Raw genomic sequence first — 24,249 nt, 5'->3', positions numbered from 1 at the left:
GGGGCAAGGCCATGGAGGGATTTGAAAACAAGGATGAAAATTTCTGAGACCAACACAAGAAATGTGCATCATTGTGGTTGCAGTGACATAACACGTAAACAACACGATCGTGTTTTCAGCTTAATGACACATTTCGATGTGATTTACAGCTGTACAGCTAAGAAAAGGTTTATCAAGGCGGTCCTTTGTAAAGGCCTTTACAAGAACAACAGCATCACAAAGACGAAGCACTTTAAATCTGAACTCCACCCTCCTGAAAATCCGAGGAGGATAATAAGACAAAGATTTTCTGCACCGTGTGGGAAGGTAATCTCAGTTTAATATACACGAAGCACACCAACATGGAGATCTGTTACCCCAGGATTCCTATCAAATAATAAACACAGTTGGATGGCAGATCTGGTGGGTCTGTTTCTGGTCAACTGTCATTCAACCGAATGGGAACTGCATCCTTCCTGATCCTGAGTCTATAACTAAAATTCAACAACTGAATAGCAACTGAGACTTGAGACCTGACTGCTGCAGAATATTTGAATGGGGTTTTGAGATTTAAAAATACTTGCTTCAGATTACTGGTTCCCTTTAACACGATTCATGTTGATCCAACTCCTTCAAAAAGTTGGGCTGAGTAACGCTTCCCTTCCAGCTCTTCGAATGATACAGTCTGGGCTTCAGGGCTTTAACGGGTGTTCTTAAACATTTTTGCCCCAGTTGTTGCAAGATCACAGGGCTCATTTACCTCTGCCAATTAACATACAATTACAGAGGGAAAACAGGCACTAATCTTTAAAACTGAGATGAGAGGGAATGTCTTCTCTCTGAGGGTTGTAAACCTGTGGAATTCTCTGCCCCAGAGAGCTGTGGAGGCTGGGTCATTGCATATATTTAAGGCGGAGATAGACAGATTTTTGAGCGATAAGGGAGTAAAGGGTTATGGGGAGCGGGCAGGGAAGTGGAGCTGAGTCCATGATCAGATCAGCCATGATCTTATTGAATGGCGAAGGAGGCTCGAGGGGCCGAATGGCCTTATCCTGCTCCTATTTCTTATGTTCTTATGGTCTAATGTGCCGATTCTGCTCCTGAATAGCACTGTATGTGAACTTCTTCTGTGGCCTTTCGGCTGTCTGCCCCAACTGGAGCTGAAGGGGGCATAGCAATGTAAATTTCATGCAAATAAATCTCCGCTATCTTTCCTCTGATGGCACTAGATGCAGTTCAGGGCGGGGGTGGGGGTTGCAAACTGCTCCCAGAAAATCCTGGTGTTATTGATTCCAGAATTGCTACTTCAGTGCCATCTATTTCTGGCCTCATGAGCCTCCCCAATTTCCATCTCCCCACTGGTGGTGGTCTTGCCTTCAGCAGCCTACGGGCCCTGAATTCTGGAATTCTCACCCTCTGCCTCTCCACCTTTCTACCCCCTTAAAGACGCTCCCACGCCCTGGCCAACATTCATCCCTCAACCAACGCCACTGAAACGGATTATCTGGCCATTATCTCATTGCTGCCTGTGGGAGCTTGCTGTGCGCAAATTGGCTGCTGCGTTTCGTACATTACAACAGTGATTACACTTCACAGAGCATCTCATTGGCTGTAAAGCGCTTTCGAACATCCTGAATTCACAAAAAGAGTTATATAAATGCAAGTCTTTCCTTCTTAAAACATACCTCTTTGGCCAAGTTTCCTGTCCTAATATCTCTTTATGTGGCTCGGTGTCAAATTTTATTTGAACACCTTCCTGTGATGCGCTCCGGGACGTTTTACTATGTTAGAGGCTTCCTTTGAATGCAAGTTGTTCTTGTGTTGTGGTCTTCGGGAGCAAGCTGGTGTTATCAAGAAAGGTGTTTAATTTTTGGTTTTTTTGAATAAAAATTGGCTCTTGCCACTTCAGGACATGTTTCAGAATTCCGTTATTCTCTTGCGTTTAATTATGGAGGCCATGTTCAGTATTGTCCTCACCCCTCCTCCCTTCTGCACTTTGGCTCAATGGAAGCTAAGTGAGGGGAAACAATCACAAGCCACTTTGACACCTGCTGAGGTCATTCACCTCAGCCTCTCCGAAGCCATGAACAATCATCTAGAACATAAGCACATAAGAAATACGAGCAGAAGTAGGCTATACAGCCCCTCGAACCTGCTCCGCTGTTCAATAAGATCATGGCTGATCTGATCTTGGCCTGAACTCCACTTTCCTGCCTGTTCTCCATAACCCTTGACTCCCTTATAATTCAAGAATCTGTCTATCTCAGCCTTGAATATATTCAATGACCCAGCTTCCACAGCTCTCTGGGTAGAGAATTCCACAGATTCACGACCCTCAGAGAAGAAATTCCTCCTCACCTCCGTCTTAAATGGGTGACCCCTTATTCGAAAGCTATGCCCCTCTAGTTCTAGATTTTCCCACGAGGGGAAACATCCTCTTTGCATCTACTCAGAATCTTTTATGTTTCAATAAGATCATCTCTCATTCTTCTAAACTCCAATGAGTACAGGCCCAACCTGCTCAACTTTTCCTCATAATACAACCCCTTCATCCCAGGAATCAACCGAGTGAAACTTCTCGGAACTAACTCCAATGGAAGTATACCCCTCCCTGTACGCAGTAGTCCAGGTGTGGTCTCACTAACAGTTGCAGCAAGACTTCCCTACCTTTCCCTACCACTGAGTCATAATTGGCAGACCCTCGAAATCGAGGAAGACTCGCTTCCACTCTAAAAGTGAGTTCTCAGGTGACTGAACAGTCCAATATGGGAATTACAGTCTCTGTCACAGGTGGAACAGACAGTAGTTGGAGGAAAGAGTGGGTGGGGAATCTGGTTTGTTGCACGCTCCTTCCGCTGCCTGTGTTTGTTTTCTGCGTGCTCTCAGCGACGAGACTCGAGGTGCTCAGCGCCCTCCCGGATGCTCTTCCTCCACTTATTGCGGTCTTTGGCCAGGGACTCCCAGGTGTCGGTGGGGATGTTGCACTTTATCAAGGAGGCTTTGAGGGTACTGAGCAGGAATGCCCCCTCTCCCTGGTTAAATCACCACGCTCATCCTGTCCCCCTACAGTCACATTCTTCACAACCACACTTCTTTTCCTCGTACTGCTTGGCACCATGAGGCCACCCTCTAACAAGCTCCCTCTGAGGCAGCCTGCAGGGGGCAGCTGCATTGCTGCTTGGAGAGCACTGTTGTCCTGGCAAAACAAAACAAACTCATTCACAGTTGCCGAAGCCTTAAATAAATGTGAAGACCAGCAACTTGCAATTCACAGCTTCTGACATACGTACATTCATTTGCAACTAGTCATTCTTCATCAGAAGGTGCCCAGATAAAATCTTGCCCCATCACCTGCAAAACACTCAAGTCCTCTGAGTATAACTCCTTCAATGGTACTGGTGCCTATACGGAGGCCCGCCTGAACATACAAAAACCAGAGACTTCTGACTTTCTCACAGGGTATAACTCCTTCAATAGTACTGGGGCCTATACGGAGGCCCGCCTGGATGTACAAAAACATTGTCTGACCTGCTGCCTGCCTGCCGAGGCCCCAGTTCTTGCCCACTGGGATCGGCCTTCCCTGCCCCTCTCCACCAGCATCATGCCCCTCACCCCCTGCCACTCTTGTTTGGCTCAGTGTTGGATTCTCCGCCCCCTTCCTCTCCCCACAATTGTCGCGAGCTATAGTAGGGGCGCACACAGCCCACCGTCAGCATGTAAATGAGGCTCGAGCCTCAAAATGGCTCTGACCTCACGGTGGCAATCACATGGGCAGTGTGCCCACTCCACCCACGGTTCACCCACAGTGCGCCTCAGGATAAAATCGGCCCTCGTGTGACCTGTCACCTTTCCAGTCAAAGGTTCTCATGCCAACAGCGTCGGTGAATTTTCCCACTTTAATTGCGTCCACGCCTAGTTCATATGCCTGCCCTGTCATGCTTGTTGATAGGATTTCCCCAGTAACGTGACGGCCCGTGACTCCATCCTTGCTGGCTCTGGCCACTAGGTGGTGTGGTGGAACACATTTGTCAAACTTTAGCTGACAATCATTTCACCTGTCAGTGTTCCCTCAGCAACCGTGAATTTTAATGTCAAAAATAAGGGTTTTTAAAAAGTGCTAAACATGAAAGATTACATATGTCACAATAACATGATTAAATAGCACAATGAAATATCAGAACTGCAAACCTCTGTGGTGTTAGCTGTCAGCTCAGTGGGTAAGCCTCTCGCCTCAGAGTCGGAAGGTTGTGGATTCATAGAATCAAAGAATGATACAACACAGGAGGCCATTCCACCCGTCGAGCCTGTGCTGGCTCTTTGAAAGAGCTTTCCAATTAGTCCCACTCCCCTGTCCTTTCCCCACAACCCTGCAAATATTCCCACGTTACAACAGTGACTACACTCCAAAAAGAACTTCAATGGCTGTAAAGCAGCTTTGGGTCATGAAAGGCGCGAGATAAGTGCAAGTCTTTCTTCTTCTTTCTTTAAGTGGTAGAGTTTCCGACTTGGCCGCAATCCGGGGGAAAATTGCGCCCACAATTGCGCCCGTTTTAAAAAGTCTCTTTTTTCCCCCCTCCCCCAAGTTTCCGCTGAAACTCATTTGCATATTACCATGAACCAGCGCCATCAGGCAGCGTTTCAAAACTTAATTTTTTTTTAAGAATTTTGCTTTAAAAAATATTCCCTGAGATATTTAAGAGTGATTGTAAGAATGTCGATATGTTTTCAATGGTAACTTGGTACAGTTTGATTAATACAGTGAAAACCGCAGAAAATAAGAATTTTTAATCAGTGTCAATCCATCATCTGTGAGTAACCTGATTTTAAATGACCGAAAATTACTTTTCAAAAATACACAAATCTATTTCCTAGTTATGTTGGGGTACAGTAGACAGTTTCTTTGTAAATTTACAAAAGATTACATTCAAAAGCTTTTAAAAGGCTCCTGTTAGTATCCCTGTGCCCAAAGGTCCAGCTTAATCTTTGGAGCCTCCTCGAAGGCCCGCAAACGAGCACACTTAGCGGAAACTCGTCAGGGTGATAAATCCATCATGGGGTGTGGCCTGATTTGTGGGTGGGGCGGTCTTCTAACGCGATGTTTTTAAAACTAGTGCAAAAGATCGCAGAAAGTCAATTTGTGCCGAACGCAATCTTTGGTTAAAACCCTGTGATCTTTTGCGCCAGTTATGCAGATTTTAGACAAAGTCCGGTGAGAAAAATTGCGCAATCGAGCGGAACCTCCAAGTGGAATGATTTATCCAATTCCCTTTTGAAAGTTACAACTGAATCTGCTTCCACCGCCCTTTCAAACAGTGCATTCCAGATCATAACAACTTACTACAGAAACATTCTATTTTCTCCTCATCTCGTCTCTGGTCATTTTGCCAATGACCTTAAATCTGTGTCCTTCTGCCACTGGAAACAGTTTGTCCTTATTTACTCCATCAGTGCGGTCCTAGAACAGGGGTTAGGCCCCTCATTAACATCTGCAAGGAGTGTAGCACCTGTTGCAGGCAGCCACCCTGGACGCCTGCCGAGCCACCTTGGCCAATAAGGCAGGTGCAGATCAGGCGTGGGGGGTTGCGGCCCTGAAATTGGTTCTTTTTATCCCCACTTTCCACCTGGAAAATGGGAGCAACGAGGACCAATTTCTACCCCAGAACATCATACGAAGATGTTAATCTTTTGAACGCTAATAACGTGTAGGCTACAATTAGTCATTTGGCCCCCAAAGAGTGTCTAATTAAGGAGAATTTCCCTGTTAACATTAATCCTTGGTACCTATTTATAAGGAGCCTAGTCCATGTTGAAAAGATAGAGTAAAGGAACAGAGAAACTATTCAAAATGAAGATTGCATGCTGTTAAACAGAGGTGCAAAGAGCAGATCACAAAATGTTTAATTTGAAGTCATTGAGATAAAATTCTATCGGCATTTTTGAAGACGTTAACTAAACCTTCTACTCACTGTTTCAAACAATAGGACTTGAATCAAAGTCCTATTGTGCTGAGTGATTCCAACAACAGTGATATCTGGTGCACGATAGCGCTAAGTGCTGTTAATCAGAGCCTGGAGAGGGACAAGGAAGCAGGGTCAAGGAGCACTCCAGTCAGTCCCCAGTTGGAGTTGCCTTGAGCAGGGAAGTACCAAGCAGCAGCAGTGATGTCCCACAAGAGGGGCAAGTGAAAATTAGAGGGCAGCCACTGAGGGGATTTGGTAAGGAGGAATTCAAAATAGAATCAAACATTACTTTCATCACGGTGGAACTATGCTGCAAGTGATGCAAATATGATTAGTAAACAAACAGGAGAAAAAAGTGCGATGAGGAATGAAACATAGGAACAGGAATAGGCCATTCAGCTCCTTGAGCGAATTCTGCCATTCAGTTTGATCATGGCTGATCTGTATCTTAATTCCATCGACCTGACTTGGTTCTGTAATCCTTAATACTCTTGCCTAATCAAAATCTATCCATGTCAATTGTGAAATGATCCATTGACCTAGCCTCAATAGCTTCTTGGGGGAGATAGTTCCAGATTTCCACGACCCTTTGTGTGAAGAAGTGCTTCCTGACATCACCCCTGAACGGCCGAGCTCTAATTGTAAGGTCTTGCCTCCTTGTTCTGGAGTCCCCCAGCAGAGAAAATAGCTTCTCTCTATCTACCATATCAATCATTATCTTAAGCACTGCAATTCAGGCCATTCAGGGGTGAAGTCAGGAAGCACTTCTTCACAAAAAGGGTTGTGGAAATCTGAAACTATCTCGCTACCACAGAGAATGGTTGAAGCGAATAGTATAGATGCATTTAAGGGGAGGGTAGACAAGCATATGAGGGAGAAGGGTATAGAGGGTTATGCTGATAGATTTAGATGAGGAAAGACGGGAGGAGGCTCGAGTGGAGCGTAAACACCGACATGGACTGGTTGGGCCGAATGGTTTGTTTCTGTGTCGTATATCCTATGTAATCCAATTGGATCACCCCTTAAGCTTCTATACTCGATGGTACACATCTAAAACATCACTGGGGTAATGTTCACCTTCACAGCCTGGGTGGCAATCAGGTGAGGTGGATCGCCCATCCATTCAGGAACCCGTCCCGTTTTCAATCCATTGATTTCAGGGGCAAAGGGCTGCAGGCAATCTACCCCCAGAAGTCTGAAGACACCAGAGTGTTAACAGTGCAGATCTTCGAGCATTATTGTGTTAGTTTGCTTGAGAAAACAATCTATAATTTACGTCCCAAAGTGACTCTAATCTTGCTTGGCTATCAATTCAAGATTCAAACCAATTTCAGCGGTTTCTATTTGCAGCCCATGTCCTGACTGGTAACACTGAAAAAGAGCACATTCCTGACTGGGACAGTATTTTGGGTGAAGGTGACAAGTATTGGATGTAACTGTGCCCTTCCATGACAAACCTGAAGTTAGTTAGTAATCTGCCAAGAACTTGTACACTGTCGAAAATAAACCTAAAAGTTCGCTGAAGAAACAAAACATTATCTCCTTTCAGTCTCTTGAACTATAACTTACATTCACATACATCAGACTGGTAACATAAAGGGACAATGTAGTCTCAGCGGAGAGTTTTTAGCTGCATTGAAAACTTAGCTGTTGTGTGGTATATTCATAGCTGGCAAGAATCGCACTCTGGGAGGCAGTGTATCTGCCAACTTAAAAAAATATATTTCCTTTAATTTTCTCTCCAAAGAAAGCAACAGAAAATAAAATAACAAAAAAAACAGATTGCTCTTTATTCCTACTGAAGACAAATGAATTCCTATTGAAGACATGTCACTCAGCAATAAAGTGATTCCCAGCCTGCCAGTTTATGCTCACATTCTACTGTTATTACTTCACATCACTACCAAAGCTTACAGAAGCACTAACGTCCCGATTGGCCATTCACAGTTTGCTCACTGCTGTTTTTTATTTGCATATACTGATGGACTTAAAGTTTGTTTCTCCTCCGACTCATGAAGCAAGGTTTTTAGGGAGAGAAATTGGCATCCTTTGCGCCTCTGGGTGGGGGCGGGGCGGGGGGGCGGTGATAATGGGCCGCTAACAGCTTAACGACCGGGCGCGGCAAAAGTACCGATGCTTCATGATTCTTTGCTTAAGAATTCATAGCAACACATTGCTATTAAGAATTCATTGGTTTCTTAACAAAGGTTTAACAATCACACTACACATTACCAGTTCATCCACTCGGCTCACAACTGCATACCTCATGGCGGATGACCTAGACCCAAATGACTGAGGTTTTCTCGAGTCTTGTGAACCTCACGACTTTGGCTAAGTCACTCACAATGCAACAGCTTGTGAGCATCCTTACAGGTGCATACATTACACCCGCGAACCTCCCTCGTGGGTTAGCGCTGGCGGTAAACCTTATCTCCTTGATCTGCTGCGCCCCCGGAGATCGTGGCATCGTTCGGTGCGCAGCACCCCGGTACTGCCCCGCATTCTAAATTCCCTTCTGCCCCCGGCAGCATCGCTGGCCACTTGGGGAGTGGTCATTAAAGGCACTGGTGGCCAGGAAGGCCCAGATTTTATTCTGAGTCCCCTGTGCTGCTTTTTAGAATGTTTCCCTTGGCGCGCTTGAGCAGCCCTGCACTCTCATACAGTGTTTGGAGCTGCTCTTCGTGGATCACAGGTCCCGTTGCCCACCAATCCCAGGCTTACCTTCAAAGAACGTCAGCAATGGCCCTTCTCTTTCAGGGAGGGAAGGAGCGAGTGAATCCGGCTGCCCTGCACGGGACATTGTGCAGCGCTCTGCCGCTACCGTCCCTCTTGCTCTGTTTAGCGCTCCAAGGGAAGTGGTAGCACGTGATTTGGCGCTCCACTTCCCTCCTGGAGCACTAAACAGGAAGTTCGCGTCCACTGCAATTGCGTAGCGCCCGGCGATACTTTTGTGCTCCCACAAAAGTTATCGTCCCAGTGGGGCGCTATGCAATTTCTAGCCCTTAGTGCTCACTCTGTGACTGTTTAATTCTCTGCTTTAGCACTACACACTGTCCTTTGCCAATCTTAATCACACTTCCCTAAACCTCTAATAGTCTAAATCAGAAAGACCCATTTAATAATTCATATTTATGGTAGCAACAGCTCGGTGAATATTTATTGAACCATTTGCAATTGCTATCCTTTCTTTCCCTGGCTCAATACTTCATTTGTTCCCTGTACTGTGGGTATGCAGTTACACCGTGCAATGTTTCCATTACGCTGTATGGCTGCATGGCTTTTGAATAGAAAAAACGCGCATGCGCTAAAGTATGAATGGGCCAGGCATTAAAAGAGCTATGCTCCCTCCAAAAATTAAACGGCATCATTGGTGACAACCTCATGTTTATAAACTAAAATGTACACTTTTTAATATTGTTTATATGGCGAGACCCTTTCTCTGTCACAAATGGAAAAAGAAAGACTTGCATTTATATAGCGTCTTTCACGACCACCGGCCTGCACTAATGATCCAGAGACACGCGTTCAAATCCCACCACGGCAGCTGGGGAATTTAAATTCAACTAATTAAATAAAACTGGAATTAAAAAAAAACTAGTATCAATAATGGTAGCCATGAAATTACTGGTTTGTCGTAAAACCCCAACTGGTTAATTAATGTCCTTTCAGTGAATGAATTCTACTGGTCTGGCCTGCATGTGACCCTTAACTACCCTGTGCGGTTCAAGGTGGCGGCTCACCACCACCTTCTCAAGCAATATTGATGGGCAACAAGGCCAATTGATGGCTGAGCCAGCAAAGCCCACATCCCATGAATGAATTCTTTGAATTTGTTCTGCAGAATTTGGGTAATTATTCATCTAAAACATTCCAGTACAGTTTGTGCGCCTGCGTTCTAATCTTAGAATTGGATTACTTTAGGCGATTAAAACAAATAATAGATAGCAGATCTCTGAGGCAAATCTGGAATACCTGCTAGAATACCGGGTGCCTGCAACAGAAACATGAAAGAAACAAATGTTGTGCATGGAAAAGAATGGATAAAAGCATGGAGCAGATCATTTTCAAAGCAGTTACTTACAGGTAATAAGTGTAGGACTGAGAGCTTCTTCTGCCAGGTGGGATGGTTGAAGGAGTTAGGCAGTGGGAAAGGATGGAATGAAAGGAAAAGAAAAGCAAATATTAATGGATCAAAGGAAAATCTAAATTAACTCCCTCCCTAATAAAAAAACACTAAAAGCTGTGGTGGTTGCAGCTTAAGCGAAGGTACATAAGAATGACTGCAGAATCAAAGCAACATACATTGAGCTAGAAATTCATCTCCTTTGCACCTCCCGTTAGCACCTCCGGGGGCCAATAATGGGGAAAAAGGAACGACTCCCGCTAAATTCCCCTGGAAGCGTGCGGCGACGGTAACCCCTAGCGCCACGATCTCCTGCACTCCGGGGATCGTGGCGTTATCATCCTGCTCATCACCCCAGCCGCGCCCCGGATCCAAACTTCAGTTCCACCCCTTGCAGCATCGCCGGGCGACAACACCGACAGCTGCAGGAGACGTTGCTAGGGAGACTGTCCGCTTGCGGAGCGGTAATTAAAGGTAAGGCCGCTGATCTGCATTAAAAAAATGTGTTTCTATCCCTTAGGTTGGCGACAAGGGACATCGTTGAAATGCAGAGCCTGCAGCGATGGCCTTTCCCTTTAAGGGAGGGAAGGAGTCTCAGATCCCGGGCAGTGCTGCACGGGACATTGAGCAGCGCTGCATCTCGACCGTCCCTCCTGCGTGGCTCAGCGCTCCAAGGGAAGTGGTGGTGCTTGATTTAGCGGTCCATTTCCTTCCTGGAGTACTAACACCCAATGTAGAGAAGGTTGAGAATCATTAGCGCCTGCCGCTAATTTTACCAGATTTCAAAAGTTAATGAATGCCCAATCGGGGTGCTACCAAACTCCCCCCGCCCTCTACCCCGCCCTCCCGCCGCACCCATATACATATACGCCATTGTCCTGAAAGCTGTGCAGGAAAGAATGCAAAAGGCAGGAGGCAACAGAGCAGAGTAGCTCTCGGGTAAGTGTAAACCACAAGATGATAGGAAGGGACAATATGTATGAATATAAAGGGGCTGCAGGAGGGGTCAAAACTAAAAATCATGATTTAAAAACTAGTATTAAAAACACTCTACCGAAACACACGCAGCATTCGAAATAAAGTAAATGAGTTGACGGCACAAATCATTACAAATGGGTATGATTTGGTGGCCATTACAGAAATGTGGTTGCAGGGTGGCCAAGACTGGGAATTAAACATACAGGGATATCTGATAATTCGGAAAGATAGACAAGAAGGGAAAGGAGGTGGGGTAGCTCTGTTAATAAAGGATGATATCAGGGCAGTTGTGAGAGACGATATTGGCTCTAATGAACAAAATGTTGAATCATTGTGGGTGGAGATTAGAGATAGTAAGGGGAAAAAGTCACTGGTGGGCGTAGTTTATAGGCCCCCAAATAATAACTTCACGGTGGGGCGGACAATAATCAAGGGAATAATGGAGGCATGTGAAAAAGGAACGGCAGTAATCATGGGGGATTTTAACCTACATATCGATTGGTCAAATCAAATCGCACGGGGTAGCCTGGAGGAGGAATTCATAGAATGCATACGGGATTGTTTCTTAGAACAGTATGTTACAGAACATACAAGGGAGCAAGCTATCTTAGATCTGGTCCTGTGTAATGAGACAGGAAAAATAAACGATCTCCGAGTAAAAGATCCTCTCGGAATGAGTGATCACAGTATGGTTGAATTTGTAATACAGATTGAGGGTGAGGAAGTTGTGTCAGAAACGAGCGTACTTTGCTTAAACAAAGGGGACTACAGTGGGATGAGGGCAGAGTTGGCTAAAGTACACTGGAAACACAGACTAAACGGTGGCACAATTGAGGAACAGTGGAGGACTTTTAAGGAGCTCTTTCATAGTGCGCAACAAAAATATATTCCAGTGAAAAAGGGCGGTAAGAGAAGGGATAACCAGCCGTGGATAACCAAGGAAATAAAGGAGAGTATCAAATCAAAAACCAATGCGTATAAGGTGGCCAAGGTTAGTGGGAAACTGGAGGATTGGGAAAATTTTTAAGAACAGCAAAGAATGACTAAAAAAGCAATAAAGAAAGGAAAGATAGATTTCGAAGGTAAACTTGAGCAAAACATAAAAACAGATAGTAAAAGCTTTTACAGATATATAAAATGGAAAAGAGTGACTAAATTAAATGTTGGTCCCTTAGAAGATGAGAAGGGGGATTTAATAATGGGAAATGTGGAAATGGCTGAAACCTTAAACAATTATTTTGCTTCGGTCTTCACAGTGGAAGACAAAAAAACCATGCCAAAAATTGCTGGTCACGGGAATGTGGAAAGGGAGGACCTTGAGACAATCACTATCACTAGGGGGGTAGTGCTGGACAGTCTAATGGGACTCAAGGTAGACAAGTCCCCTGGTCCTGATGAAATGCATCCCAGGGTATTAAAAGAGATGGCAGAAGTTATAGCAGATGCATTCGTTATAATCTACCAACATTCTCTGGACTCTGGGGAGGTACCAGCGGATTGGAAAGCAGGTAATGTAACGCCTCTGTTTAAAAAAGGGGGCAAACAAAAGGCAGGTAACTAGAGGCCGGTTAGTTTAACATCTGTAGTGGGGAAAATGCTTGAAGCTATCATTAAGGAAGAAATAGCGGGACATCTAGATAGGAATAGTGCAATCAAGCAGACGCAACATGGATTCATGAAGGGGAAATCATGTTTAACTAATTTATTGGAATTCTTTGAGGATATAACGAGCATGGTGGATAGAGGTGTATCGATGGATGTGGTGTATTTAGATTTCCAAAAGGCATTCGATAAGGTGCCACACAAATGGTTACTGCAGAAGATAAAGGTACGCGGAGTCAGAGGAAATGTATTAGCATGGATCGAGAATTGGCTGGCTAACAGAAAGCAGAGAGTCGGGATAAATGGGTCCTTTTCGGGTTGGAAATCGGTGGTTAGTGGTGTGCCACAGGGATCGGTGCTGGGACCACAACTGTTTACAATATACATCGATGACCTGGAAGAGGGGACAGAGTGTAGTGCAACAAAATTTGCAGATGACACAAAGATTAGTGGGAAAGCAGGTTGTGTAGAGGACACAGAGAGGCTGCAAAGAGATTTAGATAGGTTAAGCGAATGGGCTAAGGTTTGGCAGATGGAATACAATGTCTGAAAATGTGAGGTTATCCACCTTGGATAAAAAAATCAGTAAAAGGGAATATTATTTGAATGGGGAGAAATTACAACATGCTGCGGTGCAGAGGGACCTGGGGGTCCTTGTGCATGAATCCCAAAAAGTTAGTTTGCAGGTGCAGCAGGTAATCAGGAAGGTGAATGGAATGTTGGCCTTCATTGCGAGAGGAATGGAGTACAAAAGCAGGGAGGTCCTGCTGCAACTGTACAGGGTATTGGTAAGGCCGCACCTGGAGTACTGCGTGCAGTTTTGGTCACTTTACTTAAGGAAGGATATACTAGCCTTGGAGGGGTTACAGAGACGATTCACTAGGCTGATTCCGGAGATGAGAGGGTTACCTTATGATGTTAGATTGAATAGACTGGGTCTTTACTCGTTGGAGTTCAGAAGGATGAGTGAGGGGTGATCTTATAGAAACATGTAAAATAATGAAAGGGATAGCTAAGATAGAGGCAGAGAGGTTGTTTCCACTGGTCGGGCAGACTAGAACTCGGGGGCACAGCCTCAAAATACGGGGGAGCCAATTTAAAACCGAGTTGAGAAGGAATTTCTTCTCCCAGAGGGTTGTGAATCTGTGGAATTCTCTGCCCAAGGAAGCAGTTGAGGCTAGCTCATTGAATGTATTCAAGTCACAGATAGATAGATTTTTAACAATAAGGGAATTAAGGGTTATGGGGAGCGGGCGGGTAAGTGGAGCTGAGTCCACGGCCAGATCAGCCATGATCTTGTTGAATGGCGGAGCAGACTCGAGGGGCTAGATGGCCTACTCCTGTTCCTAATTCTTATGTTCTCATATTCTTATGTTATGTATTGATACTTTACACATACTTCATTGATGGTTGCACAGCTGATGGTGTAACATTGAGTCATTGCTGCTTTCATTGGCGCTGTGTTAATTTGGATTCCCAGGGGACCAATGACCATGGCCCGACTCCCAGCATTTACACAACTAAATTCGTTCCCTTATCCCGGCCAGGAAAATGATGAGACACAGTTTTTCACAGCATGCTGATGGAGTAAGGGAGCCGGATTTAGTAGTAGAACTGCTGGGAACCAACTCATGAATGTTAGTCTTGCACAATCCACAGGCCATTTAAGACAGAGATGAGGAGGATTTTTTTCACTCAGGGGGTTATGAATTTTTGCAATTCTCTGCCCCAGAGCGCTGTGGATGCTGAGTCTCTGAATATATTCAAGGCTGAGCTAGATAGATTTTTGGTCCCTAGGGGAATCAAGGGATATGGAGATCGGGCGGGAAAGTGGAGTTGTGATCGATGATCGGCCATGATCTTATTGAATGGCGGAGCAGGCTCAAGGGACCGTAGGGCCTACTCCTGCTCCTATTTCTTATGCTCTTACATTCTTAAACAGCAGCCATATAAAAGCAGCTGCTTTAAAAGGCACTAAAAATGGCTTCATTTATTCCGTGCCGGAGATGGATGGGTTTGGGAAGTCCAATTAGTTTCTGCTAAAATAGCTTGTCAATACCTAGCATCAGACCACATTAGATTATAATCTTATTTATAACAGCAGAGTATTATTTTTTTGTCACCAATATTTCCAAGAAATATTAAGGTGGCAGGACGCAATGTTGGAAGATGGAGGTGACACTGGGCAGCGAGCAGTAATGTTCAACGCTGTGAGGAAGGAGGATGTTGTGTGAGTTCCTACTGCTGCTTGGTTCCCGATCTGGGTGGGAGACACCAGGTGCACGTTATGGAGGAGTGATAAGGAAGAAGCAATCACATCGAGGTGTCCTTGCCAAGGAGGACACGCGATGGCCAACAGCTTGAGCTGCCAGTGGCAGCAGGCACACAAATCCAGGTGACTTTATTAACACTGGAATTCATTTCCTCTAAAAACAAAAGCAAAATACTGCGCAATCTAAAATAGAAACATAAAATGTGTCTGTGGGGAGAGAAATAGTTAACGTTTCAGCTAAATGACCTTATTCTGAGGAAAGGTCACCGACCTGAAACGGTAACTCTGTTTCTCTCTTTCTGCAGAAACTGCCTGACCTGCTGTGTATTTCCAGCATTTTTTGCTTTCATTCTAAATTTCATCCATCCACCTGTTTAACAAAACATTCTGAGTGCGTGTTTCCATGGGGCGCTTTGCCCGATCAGCCCCTGTAACTTCAGCACAAGGGTCGCGGAAATGTGGGGAAAGTAGGTTCAGAGGTGATGTCAGGAAACACTTCTTCACACAAAGGGCGGTGGAAATCTGGAACTTTCTCCCCAAAAAGCTGTTGAGGCTGAGGATCAATTGAATATTTCAAAACTGAGATGGATAGGTTTTTGATAGAAACATAGAAATTAGGTGCAGGAGTAGGCCATTCGGCCCTTTGAGCCTGCACCACCATTCAATAAGATCATGGCTGATCATTCACCTCAGTACCCCTTTCCTGCTTTCTCTCCATACCCCTTGATCCCTTTAGCCGTAAAGGCCACATCTAACTCCCTCTTGAATATATCCAACGAACTGGACTCAACAACTTTCCGTAGTAGAGAATTCCACAGGTTTACAATTCTCTGAGTGAAGAAGTTTCTCCTCATTTCGGTCCTAAATGGTTTGGCAAGGGAATGAAGAATTACAGAACCAAGGCAGATAAATGGAGTTGTGCCAATTGAATGGCAGAACAGGTTAGAGGGACTGAATGGCCTACTCCTGTTCCTATAACAGTTGCTATCAGAACCTGCAGCTGTGTCTCGTTATGACCAATGACATGTAAAATCCACTTGTTTTTTGTAACAGATTTATGAAAAATAATCTTATTCTGTCCCAGATATTACACTTTCTTGTTTGAACACTTCACAGCCCTGAAGATTATACAGAGGTTAGAAGAAATGGAGTCCTTCCAGCTTCTTGTGAATTTTTATATCATGTTAGGTGAAAATCTCCAAGCTTGAACAAATTGCTAGCATTCAAATCATGTCTTCTATCCTATGATTCCCTAACTCATCAACATCACAAATGAATTACTGTGGATTAGAGTCTAGGAAAATACACACACCTGGATTCTGTTTTTTATTCAGTCTCTTACAATCATTATTTCGGGGGTAATCTCAATCCTTTATTGTACCGCCCACCATTACATTTACATCCCACATCCTTGCTCAGACTGAAAATTGGGAATCTTCCCCAGCACCCCTGGCAGTATAGGCCTGGAGCTAGCTATTGAGAGGGAAGCTCCATTTGGGGTCATCTACTAATAACATGGGCACTTGCTACCTTGAAAATCATCCAGGTTTAACCCATGTCCTGCCACTCTGTGCCACCAAACCATTATCCAGCTACAACTCAATTCTTACTGCTGCGAGTTAGGGAGAAATTCCCCAGCGCCCCGATTGGGGTAGTAACCGCCTTGGGGCAGGACTTCCTGCGCCCGGCACGGAAATCCCATCCTGCCCACAAAATCGCGCGCTCCACTTCCTCTTTGGGCGGGTCCCGGGGGCGATGCTGCGGAGCGATCGGGAGCACTAAGCGTGCTGCTCCGGGTAGCGCTGACGCGGTTCAACGCCGCTCCCCTTCGCTTAAAGGGGAGGGCCGCTGCACACTCTGCATGGCCTCCGATGGCCTCCACTGGGCCACAGGGGCAGCGAGGTACTGGGCCTGCAGCCCGGCACCCAAAACAGAGTGCCAGGCTGCACGATGGGGAGAAGAAGTCGGGCCGAACGGTGAGCCGGAAAACCAGCAAGATGGCAGCGTGGGGCGCTTGCCACCTCCCCTTTAACTTCCGCCTCACGAACGGATGTCGGCCCAGTTCACGACCCGCGAGGCTGGCACTGTCACTGCTCGCTGCAGCCTTGTGGGCAAAATCGGCCACGGGGCGGAAAGGGGTCGGCGTGCACAGCAATGACATCTGGGAGCAACCCTCCCCTGCCCCCCGCCCGCTCCCCCCCCCCCCCCCCGGCGAACAGTTTTCGTGCCCCATTAGCGCTCCCCGGAGGCTCTAACGGGCATCGCAGAAATAGGCAGTTTCGACTGATTCGATTTTTGTTTCTAATATTTCAATTGTCCCGTTGTGGTCAGGTTGATGCTCAATGTTAATGAATAACAAGATGAATCACCTCGATGAATATTCAGGAATCGTATCAGAATTAGAAAGCTCAAATTATCATTGAAACCAAATTGAAAAATCACTTCAGAAAATTCTAGCAACCACTCCTCGGACGTATATTTTTGAAACAGTCTTTCATAAATAAAATAAAAGCTGGGAATGTACTGCTTCACTGTGTCTGCTTTAAAAATGTATTATCCGTAAAAGATAAACTGAAAATTTCTGACTGTGAGGGGGGTGGGGTGGGAGGTGTACACGGGGAAATTGACCAATATTTGCTCTCCAGTGACTCCACCATTCATATCATTACAACAAAGCAATACGCACATTTAATAAAGATAACAGCCACGGATTTCCACACGGTGAGCTACACCGTTATTACGCCAATAGAATAAAAATTTGCATCTGCTGGGGACCCAGAGAGGTATTTGCCCAAGGGTTTCTAAAGTCATATTTATTTATTTGCAAACACATTGAAGTAGTTCTGGGCGTGAATCCCGCACTTCCACATCAGACCACAATGTAATGTCCGCCACAATCACTTGACTCTCAGATGACTTCACTGCATGCCTCATCAATCTTTTCACTAAACTTTTCAAGAATTATGTCTATAGAAGGGCCAGTTGCAGCAAACAGCCAGACAAGTCAGCAGGGTGTGACACCAAGCAGGCACAGGACACAGAACTGTACTCACTTAGTCATCCTGGAGAAGCTGTAAGTCGGGAGGCACAGACTCCTAGGTCAGAATGGCAACAAATCAGCTAGGAACATCTCTTGTACCACCTGGAGGAAGCTGGAACTGGCATTGAGTGCCAACTCCCTCATGCCCAGTGGTGAAAGAAATTCAACGACCTCACCAGACAAAGCAAGGTAACACTTTGGTCACGCTTCCTTTTCTTCCTTACTCTGGGCTCAAGCACACTCTTGAGGCTGCTGTAGCGACACATACAACGAACCCTTCACAATGCACAACTGCTTAAGGGGGGGGGGAGGGCTCGAACTCAGGTTTTTGCACTCTGGTAACCAACAAGAACATAAGAATAGGCCAGCTAGCTCCTGTTGCGACATTTAATCAAATCGTAGCTGATCTATATATCAACATCTATCCGCATTTGGTCCACATCCCTTGATGCCCTTACCTAACAAAAAGCTATCAATTGCAGTCTTGAAAATTTGAATTGAGCCAGCACCCACAGCCCTTTGGGGAGAGAGGTCAGCTTCCACGACTCTTCTAACAGTGATTACTTATACGCACAGACCCAATTGCCAACATCTCATACTTCAGCCCTCCCATGTCATTTGACATACACTCTAGCCTTCTCTTCATTAATTCTATTTTCTTGCAGGAGAATTTGGCATGCAATGCCTGCCAGAGGCAGGCTATCAGATGGGGCATCCCCTCTTTAAAACCCCTCACGTCCTAATGGTCCTCTTGTTTGCCACTCCTGTAGAAGCTTGTGCCTATTGTAGCGCTCCTCGGCTGCTGCTTGGTCTGCTCCAACTAGGGCCATAATCCACAGAGACAGGGGTTAGGGTTGGGCACCCAGACTCCATCTGTTGCGGTGATTGTCTTCCCTGAAGAGGTCAGGGAGGGCCAAATTTCAAAGGATGAGGGCATCATGACAACCTCCAACACATTAGGTGTTGACAAGTAGGATGGTCTGCATGATGTGGCACACAATCCGTATTTTGAGCGTGGAAGCCCATCCCAATGAGCGAGTTCTCTGTGGGAACTCGCAAAGCAAGTCCCGTGAAAGCCTGCAACCCCATGAGGCTGGGTGGCCCTATCTTGCTGCTGTCCTGCGGTGATGCCAAAACGGAGGCATTTGCCAGTTCTCCTGACAAGAGCATCAGTGAGCTGACAAACGTATGCCCGTGATGCTGCCTGGCTGATAGTGTGGAGATCACCGATAATGAACCATATCAGTGTCACAACAGTAGCGTGGTCACCTTTGTACCCAGAGAGAGAGAGAACAGTGCGGGCAGAGGGCCTGGCTGCAGAGCGCCATGCAGTAGGTTCCACAATTGACCAATTGCCTCTTTGGTGGAACACACTCTTCTTATGCACAACTCCTCAGTAAAGTCTTCATCTAATCTGTGCTGCTTATATATTACGCGGCCCGGTGGGGGTGGGAGGGGGAGGGGGGGGGGGGAGAGGAGTTAATATCCGGTGCTGTGCATCCTCCTTAATTGCTGCCCTAACCCATTGCTCTGCCCTCTGCTCCTCCATGATAACAGCATACAAGGGTCGACCCAAAGGAAAGGCCAAACCTGGTCCTCACTGCAGGTAGAGGCGGCTGAAAATCTGTCACCCTGCCAGAAGCAAGTCCAGGTGCCTGTAGGCAGAATGGCAACATGAAGAAAATGCTCTAAAAGGCATTTTCCAGCTGCAGAATTTTTTATTCGTAATCTTCTGCGTCAGGAATCCTCACTTGCACCTGCATCAATTGAACTTGGAAGCAGCTGTGTCTCGTATATCTCAGTCCAAGTTACCCATAGTTTTTTTTTTATTTATTCATTGACGGGATGTGAGCGTTGGTGGCAAGCCCAGCATTTATTGCCCATCCCTAATTGCCTTCTTGAACCGCTGCAGTCCATGTGGTGAAGTTACTCCCGCAGTGCTGACTTTGTCGTAACGGTTTGTTACAATTGAGTGGCAGTTAAGAGTCAACCACATTGGTGTGGGTCTGAAGTCACATATAGGCCAGACTGGGTAAGGGCAGCAGATTTCCTTCCCTAAAGGACATAAGTGAACCAGATGGGTGTTTACAGAAATCCAATAGTTTCATGGTCACCCTTACTGAAACTAGCTATTTTCTTTTACTCCCAGATTTATTTAATTAACTGAATTTTTAAATGCCCCTAGCTACCATGGTGGGACTTGAACTTATTAGCCCAGACATCTAGTTTATAAGTCCAGCAACATAACCACTATGCAACCGTACAATCATAGTTCAGGTTTGCCAACTCTGGTTGGACTTATTCCTGGAGGTGTCATCACATGACCCCGCCCCCGCCCCCACACTCCTGCCATTGGTCGCCTGACATGTCCATCCTCACAGTGCTCCGCAGTTTTACACCAATTGGAAAGCCAACAGTCTTCATTACTTGATTGGCTGACAGACAAGAATCATCCAAACAGCCTTTTTTTTTAATCTCCATGTCCAATATTTTTCTAATCTATAAACAAAAGTCTTCAAAGGCCTTTTTTTCTTGAAGGCACAATTGTTTGAATGCCCCTGTGATTGTTCTCGCAGCAGTGTTCTGGAGGCTAGTCTTTCATTCCTGGAGACTGCAGGGCAACCCCTACCCATAGTTCATTAGGGTATAAAACCTGGAAACTGGGCCTTAGTTAGATGTATGCAAATTAGGTCAGTCCAGTGTCGGTAAGGCTCAAAAAGTGAGGGGGGACTCGCGAGAAGCAATTCAATGGAGGAAGCAGCTTCTACCTGATATTCCTGCTTAGGAAAATTCTTGCGCCATTTATGTAACACCGGTGGGCTGAAAGTGACAAGGTAATGTCTGTACCCCGCAGGGCAGTGCAGGCTCAGTTGCTGAGTATATTCAAGACAGAGATTGATAGATTTTTGGGAACTAAAGAAAGACTTGCATTTGTATAGCACCTTTCATGAACACCGGACGTCTCAAAGTGCTTTACAGCCAATGAAGAACTTTTGGGGTGCAGTCACTGTTGTCATGTAGGGAACGCGGCAGCCAATTTGCACACAGCCAGCTCCCACAAACAGCAATGTGATAATGACCAGCTCATCTGTTTTAGTGATGTTGATTGAGGGATAAATATTGGCCAGGACACCGTTAATAATAATCCCCTATTCTTCTTTGAAATAGTGCCGCGGAATCTTTTACGTCCGCCTGAGCATGCAGGCGGGGCCTCGGTTTAACGTCTCATCTGAAAGACAGCACCTCCGACTGTGCAGCACTCCCTCAGCACTGCACTGGGAGTGTCAGCCTAGATTTGTGTGCTCAAGTCCCTGGAGTGGGACCTGAACCCACAACCTTCTGACTTAGAGGTGAGTGTGCTACTATCTGAGCAACAGCTGACACGAAGGGAATTAAAGGATATTGGGATGCCTGTAGTACAGAACGATAACGTTAAGGTAGAAGATTAGCCATAAACTTGTTGAATGGCAGAGCAGGCTTAAAGGGCCAAATGGTCTATTCCTGCTCCTATTTCTTATGTTCTTAATGTGTTTTGGCTGGACAGGTTAGCAGTACTTAGTGGTTAACCTTTCAGATCTCCATTAGTTCTCTGCTGTGTGTCTGAAAATAACATGCTGTATTTCACTAAGATAAGTCTCACTCCACCTGTTCTCTTTAAGTAAACTATACGTCCTGTGAAAAGAAAATGGAATAAATATTTGTGGCACTTAATGATACAGATGAGTAAGCCTCTGCTACAGATACACAAGGCCTCACACTGCAAGCTTCTGTCATCTACTCACTACAACCTGGCTTTGCTCATTTCTTTTCTTACTATTCTTATCAAGCTTAGGCTTCTCAATAATAAATGGTGTTCAGCTTTGGCAGCGGGAACCTAGTCCAAAGAGTCTAAAATATTTGAGAACTCTTAAAAGTTTCCCTTTGATGAATCTTTCTTTGTCATGTGTGAAAAATCAGAATCTGTGTTAAGGACACAGTGATATCTGTCAATTTCTAGGCTGCATCAGCAGACATGCCGAGTTTTACTACAGAGAGGAGCTGGGGAGCTCTTCATCACTACACAGCACTGCACGATAGCTCAAACTATCGGAGTCCTCGTTATGTTTGTCTATATAGCTCGCCACTCACGTTTAATCTACAAACTATGAAGGATTGAAAATGATATCTCAAATCGCTGAAGTGAACAATGTATATATTTCGACTTGACTAGATGGTGGTGCCTTGAGGTTACGACACTCAGTAACAGAGTCTGTTATGTGATGTTTATTGTGTTATCTTTGAAAGACATTTGGAAACATCTGCGTTGTACTTCATAGACTGCATTGAAAAGGCCTTGTTAATTTCACAGTCACACGAAACTTGCCTGGAGCGATGAATGGATTTTTCTTAAGAAGCACTCCAAGTCTCTGAACGTGTCCAAGACACAATCAGGCACGGCCATTCATAAAACATGTACCTCACACATCTTCCCCATGCATTTTTATTCATACTTTAGATATCGCTGTCTTTATGGTTATTTCGGCAACTCACAGACATTTCCTGTAAAATGCAGACCCATTAATTGAGACCCATTTCAGCTGAGCTGCAACGCTATAGTGATATGTGCAACCTGTCACCATTTCCAATTAGAATAGCATCGGATATCCTTTGTGAATTCTCAAAGAGAGCTAAAGTGGGAGCCTCAGCATTCTTTCCCTCCTTTAAAAATATTTTAGATTAGCTTTTGCGAGAACTAATTGGGTAAATACACAGCTCATTAATACCGAACCATCTCGACCAGGAAATGTCCCACTTCGCTGACGGTCTGTGCTGAGTTATAATTATGTAACTACTGAGCCTGCGTGCTACATTGTAAATCTTCATAGCCACCAGATGACATTAAGAAAAGGTCTTAATGACGGACAATAAAATCCCACTTCATGGGGAGGTATAACAAAGCTGTTTCTCCAGTGATTTTAACCATGTGTGGATCACAACTCATTTAAAAAGTGTAGGCTGTATTACATTACATTGCTCATACTGCACTCGGGTGCTGATATTAGGACTCCCGATCTATAGGATAGTCTCGTTGTCACTATCTATCGGGAGCACCACAGAAATACTGAATTTGCATTGTTCGCATGCAGTCAGCCCATATCTGTACCAGTCCCATGCAATGCCCGAGGAATTGCACTGGGACAACATTTTCAATCTCCATGGACTTATTCTCCGCAAGATCCTACAAATCCCCTGGGAGGACAGACACACCAACGTTAGCGTCCTCGATCAGGCCAACATCCCCAGAATTGAAGCACTGACCACATTTGATCAGCTCCGCTGGGCAGGCTACATTGTTCGCATGCCAGACACGAGACTCCCAAAAGCAAGCGCTCTACTCGGAACCCCTTTACAGCAAGCGAGCCAAAGGTGGGCAGAGTAAACGTTACACGGACACCCTCAAAGCCTCCCTGATAAAGTGCAACATCCTCACTGACACCTGGGAGTCCCTGGCCAAAGACCGCCCGAAGTGGAGGAAGTACATTCGGGAGGGCGCTGAGCACCTCGAGTCTCATCACCGAGAGTATACAGAAATCAAGTGCAGACAGTGGAAAGAGTGTGCGGCAAACCAGTCCCACCCTCCCTTACCCTCAACGACTATCTGTCCCTCCTCTGACGGGGACTGTGGTTCTCGTATTGGACTGTTCAGCCACCAAAGGATTTATTTTTTATAGTGGAAGCAAGTCTTCCTCGATTCCGAGGAACTGCCTATGATGATGATGATGATGATGGACTTATTCAGAGCAAATAAACTTCACAGATTACACCAAAACCCTTTTTTTTTTTTTTAAATTATGTTGTATATCATTAACATTTATTTTACACTGATTCAGCCCCCTGATTTACAGTGACTCGGCCTCGGTTTTAACTCACGGTGAATTCCCTGCTCAGGCCGGAGTTAAAATCAGGGGATTGCAGCCCGTTAACGTCTGGTCTCATTGATGTTAACGGGCTGCAATATACAGACATAAAGGAGGACCCTGTTGGTTCTGAGCGCGAGAGCCAGGGCGATTATAACTGCTCACCCGCCAGGTTTCTGCTGAGCGAGGAGGATTAAAGTCACCCCACCCCACCCCCCCATAAGTTAAATTCTTTTCTTGTTGCATGGGATCCCATGAGTCTTATCAACATTTTGGGAGATTGCATTCTGTGATTTTGTCCATGTTTTTGTGTGGAACTGGAAAGCTTTGGTGATGCATACGTTTACTTCAATTGAGGAATAAATGTCTTTGCCTTTTAACACACGGGTCCATGCAAT

At 45.4% G+C, this 24,249-nt stretch overlaps 1 protein-coding gene across 8 annotated transcripts in view; it reads right to left on the bottom strand.

The window, feature by feature from the left end:
* Positions 1 to 24,249, bottom strand: part of LOC139277433 (receptor-type tyrosine-protein phosphatase mu-like) — a 1,220,924-nt gene that overhangs the window by 305,221 nt on the left and 891,454 nt on the right. For 3 of the 8 annotated variants that reach the window (XM_070895883.1, XM_070895900.1, XM_070895926.1), the window contains one exon: positions 10,021 to 10,050. The exons of 4 other annotated variants lie outside the window; for them this stretch is intronic. In XM_070895883.1, coding sequence (XP_070751984.1) covers positions 10,021 to 10,050 — 30 coding nt within the window. The remainder of the gene's footprint in view (positions 1 to 10,020; positions 10,051 to 24,249) is intronic. One more of the 8 variants, XM_070895892.1, reaches the window with a different exon arrangement.

Source organism: Pristiophorus japonicus, chromosome 1, assembly GCF_044704955.1.
Source record: "Pristiophorus japonicus isolate sPriJap1 chromosome 1, sPriJap1.hap1, whole genome shotgun sequence".
Classification (NCBI taxonomy): Eukaryota; Metazoa; Chordata; class Chondrichthyes; family Pristiophoridae; genus Pristiophorus; species Pristiophorus japonicus.
The sequence above is the reverse complement of the archived record's forward strand: the minus strand, read 5'-3'. Positions and strand labels throughout refer to the sequence as shown.